This window comes from Drosophila ficusphila, unplaced genomic scaffold (genome assembly GCF_018152265.1).
Source record: "Drosophila ficusphila isolate 14025-0441.05 unplaced genomic scaffold, ASM1815226v1 contig_274, whole genome shotgun sequence".
Lineage (NCBI taxonomy): Eukaryota > Metazoa > Arthropoda > Insecta > Diptera > Drosophilidae > Drosophila > Drosophila ficusphila.
The window spans coordinates 36478-43367 of record NW_025064176.1 but is presented as its reverse complement, the minus strand read 5'-3'; the positions used below and the strand labels follow the sequence as shown (position 1 = coordinate 43367).

General features: G+C 28.4%; 1 protein-coding gene across 1 annotated transcript; it reads left to right on the top strand.

Moving 5' to 3' along the window:
• The first annotated feature begins 1348 nt into the window (after nt 1-1348).
• On the top strand, nt 1349-6169 carry LOC108100650 (putative uncharacterized protein DDB_G0281311). Its single transcript, XM_043207672.1, has 7 exons — nt 1349-1402; nt 2820-2889; nt 2957-3016; nt 3083-3142; nt 3209-3268; nt 3463-3588; nt 6135-6169. Exons 1-7 carry the CDS (start codon nt 1373-1375, stop codon nt 6167-6169), a joined length of 441 nt encoding a protein of 146 aa, XP_043063607.1. The 5' UTR covers nt 1349-1372.
• Nucleotides 6170-6890: the final 721 nt, after the last annotated feature.

Sequence of the window (6890 nt, the reverse complement as noted above, 5' to 3'; positions counted from 1 at the left end):
ATGGTCGGTTATACCCAAAAAAGAAGGGTATACTAAAAGGGTGAAAAATAATATTGAACTGCTCATTCTTTTGCGTTGTGCGTTGACAATTAGTTGTGAAATTACTTAAATTGTGCAATGGGCAGCGGAATCGTTTAAAAATCATGTAAGTGTCGTTAAGATTACAAAAATATTATGTATTTTACTACAAACTTATTTAAATCTTTTTAGGATTCAGCCTGTGTGTACGAAAAATTCGTTTGAAAGGTAAATTTGCTTTAAATTAAAAAAAGTAATACATATATAATATGTAATAATAAAAATATTTTTTGTACCATAGATGGACGCAAAACAGCCGTTGTCCTGTAAATATTCCACATAAATGGTAAACAAAAACTTTCTAATTTCATATTATTTATGTACTTATCTCTTATGTTACAAAATAAGATTTATTAATAAAAAAAAAAAAAATATATATATATTTGTTTTTCATATGAACTTGGGGATGACATTTCAGACATTGGCATAGATGATTTCACTAAGGGTACCCTCGCAAAAGCCATCGATGACAACATCGCCTCTACGCCATCTATGATATCATCGATGTCTTATACGAATTTTCTGCATACAAAATTCGTATAAGCCATCGATGCCTCGCTCGATGACTCGGACAAAATGGTCATCGAGAGCGACATGCATGTCAAATCCTAGAATGCCATACAAAACTTTATATGAAGTGACATCAGTGCGACACCAGGTGCTACGGACACTGGCATCGGTGGGTCGTCGTCCATGTCATCGACGACAAGCCACTTTTGGAACTGCAGGGATGTTTCTTCACACGCACAATTTCTATTTATAAAGTGTGTGTGTGCGTGTGAAGAAACATGTAAAGATAAGAATTCGAATGGAATTGATTATGTGCTTGTGTGTTGAGTAGGTTAAGAGAGCGTGCGTGTATAGATAAGAATTTTGTATGGAACTTGAACTCTAAAACAAAAAGATGATTGTATAGTTACGCACTGTGTAGACTTTTTTAAAATTAGCAGATAGTTGGATTCACAAAAACAACTACATCTGCAACTAGAACAACAACAACAACAATTTGAAGCATAGAACAATTAAAATGTACGCATTGACGTCAATGCGTGAAATAGACTCATGTATATATTTATATATATATACATTTACAAATCTGGAGGTTATAAAGGGAAAGAATTTCAAAAAGTATTCAGTTTTCGTTTATTCGTTCACGCAAGTCAATTTCGTCTATTCGTTCACGCAAGTCAATTTCGTCTATTCGTTTGTGCGTGCCTTCGGTTGATTAATAAAAACAAAAAATGTCGTGTTTAATAATATTTTTTTAATTTCACTTATAAATCCGGTAGTGAAAATGTCACCGGTGCCCAGTGAAATTACTACGGTGCCTAGTGAAATTACTATTATTGAGAACCCGTCAAAATCAAATAATTCAATTGGCTTATTTATTAATATGCCAAAAATAAAAAAAATTATAAAAATTGATTTCAAATTTGAAATCTTAGAAGATAGCCATATTTTTATGGATCTTTTGAACAAGAGTAGTGATGATGTGAGTGAACTTGATATGAAAATAATGAATACTAATAATAGTATTAATGTGAACCAATCAACTGCAAGCGCAGTTGAGGAAACAATAAAAGCAACAACAACAACAACAACACCTTCAACAACAACATCAAACTCACCTACTTTGAAAAGTAGTTTGGATGAGGAGGAGGAAGGGGAATCAACTACCCCAACATCTGCAACTACAACTACATCTGCAACTACAGCAACAACAACAACAACAACAACAACAACAACAACTGCAACATCAGCAACATCAGCAACATCTGCAACAACAACAACATCAAACCCACCCAATCTTTTTAATATTATTACTAAAGATATAAATGTTGAAAATATCGTAAATAAAAACATAGAATCAATAAAATCTCAAAAAATTGTTATGGGCATCAATAATAGTGAGGCAGATTTCCCAAACGTAAGTCGAGCTTCTAAAATAACTAATACCTCTAAAGAAATAGTTTTGGGTATCAATGATAGCGATACCGAATTCGAAAGTGTAGGACGAGTTCCAATAAAAAGAAACACAACTCAAAAATTAAAAAACGCTGAAAACATACATAACTCTCAAATAGAATTTACTAAGAGAGGAATAATAGAAAATTTTAAAAACCAGTTAATTGAAAATGAAAGGAGAATAGGGGGGCATCTGGATTTAGGAAGAAGGGGGTTAAATAGATTCTTCACCATAGCATATAAAAGTGCTACGGTAGGTGTTAAATGTCACTATAATAATATATATAGAAGATCACATGTTAAACGTAGTGAAAATAAATCAAAACGTAGGAATATAAAACATTTATCTCCTCGCCACCACCAACGAAAAAACAAACGAAATGTAAATACCCCTCTAGCAACATTAAGAATAAATTGTTTTGAGTTTGCTGAAGTTTTAACACACTCAGTAATACATGCAGAGAGGCAGAAAGACAGAAAAGTATATGAAAGAATTTCGAAAGATGCCGATCTTCTTTCTATACAAGATAGTAAACGGGAAGAGATAGGAGATGAAGAACCAGGATATCTTAACGATGGCCCACAAATAAATGAAATAGGTATCGAAGCAGCAGAAAAAATTAATGGACTATATTTGAGGAAAAGAAATTTAGCATCTCAAATGCTAATTGAATATTTAAATAAAAAGAAAGTGAGATTAGTACAGATAAAATTCCAATTAATGATATTAATGATTTCAAAATAACTAATAGTGACAATATTATCTGATTGAGCAGGGAAATATGTTTGTTTTGCAGAATTTAAATGAAGAAGTTGCTAATACTACTTCAAGTGGAGTACAAAAAGGTAAGTTGAACAAAATATACATGTATAAAATAAATATTTATATATACTAATAATATTTTATTTTCAGAATTTCAAAATAATAATAATACAGAATTTAATAAAACTATTTCGAGTGGAGTACAAAAAGGTGAGTTGAACAATATATACTTGTATAAAATAATATTTATATATACTAATAATATTTTATTTTCAGAATTTCAAAATAATAATAATACAGAATTTAATAAAACTATTTCGAGTGGAGTACAAAAAGGTGAGTTGAACAATATATACATGTATAAAATAATATTTATATATACTAATAATATTTTATTTTCAGAATTTCAAAATAATAATAATACAGAATTTAATAAAACTATTTCGAGTGGAGTACAAAAAGGTGAGTTGAACAATATATACATGTATAAAATAATATTTATATATACTAATAATATTTTATTTTCAGAATTTCAAAATAATAATAATACAGAATTTAATAAAACTATTTCGAGTGGAGTACAAAAGGTGAGTTGAACAATATATACATATATATAAAATAATATTTATATATACTAATAATATTTTTATTTTCAGACCCTCTGGTTTTGTATGATGACCATGATGAGCATAATGATGATGATGGTGATGATGATGATGATGACCACGAAGTAATCATTTACGATGAGGATAATCCAGAGCCATGCATCACAAGATCATCAAGTGAGGACAAAACTGTTCTTGTTGAAGGTGGAATTAACAACTATGTGCAAACTATACCTTTAAATTTAGATAAGGATAATGATGAATATACAAAATCTATTACTTTAAGTAATGACGATGATAAAATCTTTATAATAGAGGGTGGTATAAATAGTTATGTGCAAACTATACCACTAAATATTGAAGAAAATAAGCAAATTGAGTGTAATTCTAAGAAACCATTTTAATTGTTCTTTAAAATAAAAATTTTATAATCTTGTTCTGGGAAATTTTAACATTAACCTCTAATAAGCAATGTTTGTTCTTTAAAATAAAAATTTTATAATCTTGTTTTGAATTGTAATACTAACCTTTAAATAAAACCATGTTTGTTCTTTAAAATAAAAATTTTATAATGCTGTTTTAATTTGTAATATTTGGTTTATACATTACCTTCAATTAACCTTTAAATAAAAAGCGATGTTTGTTATTTAAATTTAAAATTTCATTGTTTTATTTATAATTATAGATTACATTTATTCTTTTTCACAATTTAGTAAATTTAATTCTAATTCTGTATAAAACATTTCAAATGTACAATCATCAATATTTTTCTTAAATTTTTCTATTTCAATGTCTTGATAATTATTTCTATTAGGACAATTCTCTATTTCTTTAATTCTTTGCTCGTAAACATAAATATTTGCATTTATTTCATCAAGTTTATTTTCTAATTTGTTTTCTTCTATTTTATAATGTCCATATTGTAGTGTATTAATTTTATTATCTTGTATAACTAGCTTTGTGTCTTTGTGACTGAGAACCACTTTTTTACATCTAACTGTTGATAAAATATGATTCTTAGATCTAATCATTGTCATAGATCCTACCACTTCCTCTTCCGAAAACAAACATTTTTTAAAACTATTAAAAGTTAACTGATCAATAGCACTTCTTTTAACTCCCTTTGATTTTTTTACTGTTTTTTCAGAGTTATCAATAATATTAGATGATTTAAAGGCATACATTTTAGATCTTAAACCAACAAATTCACTCATCGGTCTTCCATTGAGTTCATCTTTAAAAAATCCAAACCTCTTTTTATTTGCTTTAGGGAAATTATAGAGATTTAATAATTCATCAGAATAATCTGATGTATCAAACGTCATCTCAATATCATTCTGAATATCTTTATAAAAATCTTCAGTATTAATTGTGTATATAAAAGAATCCGTATCCATATAATTTAGTTGCACATTTTCATTGTATTTGGGTTTAATATAAATTTAATGAAAATCATACATTTTCCATTTGGATAGATCTAAAACAGCAAAACCTAAATATAAAGGTTTATTGTATAAAACATTTAACCTTTTCATTTGAAAAGCAAAGAAGTTTTCTGAAAACTGTTTTACACTATGGAAGTTGGACTTTGATATAAGAGATCTAGCACAATGCCTTTTAGGACCAGCAGAATCTGATGGTGAAGCACTTTCCCACTCTGTTATTAATTTCACATCCACTCGTTTATCTACATTTTCCATGGTTTTTCCATAGACAGCATTATTTAAAAGTTTAAAAAAATCTTTTTCAAATGTATTTTTTGCATTAGTTCTATGGAATGTATTCAAGTCAATATATGTTTTTAACCAAGGCTTCTGAAAGAAACGAAGACCTCTATGGATTTTTGTCAGAATTAAACCATTTTCTATACACTGTTGAAGATTTTTATAATGAATAATATATTTTTCTTTATCCCTCAAATCAGCAATTAATTTTTTAATTTTATCTGACTTTGTTGGTAATTGATTATTGCAACAAAATGGAAGATCATTATGTTTATTATGTAATTTATAAGGATATTTTAGATCTACCTCAAAAATGTAGCCATATTCACTATCTTCTCCTATCTCTGAAATAGTGATATTATCAAGTGATTCCCTTGAAACCCATTCAAAACCTCCATATGGTAAAGATTGTGACATAGCCCAACCATATAAATTATTTGCATCCAAATAAATTAAATATGATGATTTTTGAGTACTATCAAAATTCTCAACATATTTATTATTTGCTTTTGCATATCTACATGTACATTGAACTAAGCCACCTCGAATACCACTTTGAATAAATTTATACTGATCTATATCAGTTAATAAATCTAATTCAATTTTGGTACATTTTAACATAGCTTCCCATGATAAACCTGGTGTTGTGAAAAAATGCGCTGGATCAAGGGAATAAATTTGAATGCAAAGTCTTCGGAAGTTTTCAAAGACATCAGACATTAACAAAACATCAGTTTTCAAGTATAACTCTAAATAATCTTTTAAGTTCTCACATGAAAACTCATTCCATACCTCTTGCGCATGAGTGTAATTTTCAATCGAACATTCATTTTCAGTTAAGGAACTATAGAAAGCTTCTCTAGGAGGTAATTTACTTTCTTTTAATTTCTCAACTGAATCTAAATATTCATAAGGAAATACACCCTTTCTTCGCATAAGGTTAAATTGAGTTTCATTTGGGAAAAATGATCTTGTTATATGCATTTGATCACTATCCAGGTTTGAAGCTAATGTATCTAATGCAGAAGGCATAAATCGAAATGAATCTAGAAAACGGATTTCAAAGTTTTCACCATTACTTAAAGTTATAATTTTTGATATTGAAATATACTGTTCCTTATTTAATGGGATTACCTTTATTTCACCAGGTATGAGAGCCAAATCTTTTATAAATAAATGGCAATCATACCTGGTGAAATTGTGGAAGAAAACCGGAATAAATTTTGGAACTTTATATTTTAAATTACATTTATTATGTGCTGCACCCCTAAATTTTCCTGTGAAGTGGCAGTGATCTCTAACTCTATCTAATAAAAGAGGAGTGTTACAAATGTGACAATTAATAGATTTTTTAAAATCTTCTTCATCAACATTAGACATTTCTATTGGAACATTTTTAGAAATGTGATTCTCATATATAAAAGTTAAATTTTCTATCAGAGATGAGATAAAATTCATTCCTGAGTTTATTTTGGTTTCTAAAACAAACTTATCTAAACTATTATCATGTGCACACTTTATATAGTATGCATATGATATAGGCTTATGAATATTTATTATATTTAAATTTTTTGTTTCATTTTTATTAATAGATTGAAGGATGCATTCAAAATCAGCGTAAACTGTGAATGGTATCATCACTTCCTTTTGAAAATTAATATACTTTAAAACTGCATCCCTCGGGTTTGGTAAACGTGACACCCTTTTACCACACACTTCAGAGTGTCGGTTGGCAGCATCCTCACTCAAGGAATA

Bases quoted from the DNA above. Each gene is read 5' to 3' on its own strand.
- LOC108100650 (XM_043207672.1), top strand. From the start codon at position 1,373: ATGTCACCGGTGCCCAGTGAAATTACTACG. The intron at 2,890-2,956 runs GTAAGTTGAACA...TTTTATTTTCAG, and splicing joins TTCAAGTGGAGTACAAAAAG to AATTTCAAAATAATAATAAT. The intron at 3,017-3,082 runs GTGAGTTGAACA...TTTTATTTTCAG, and splicing joins TTCGAGTGGAGTACAAAAAG to AATTTCAAAATAATAATAAT.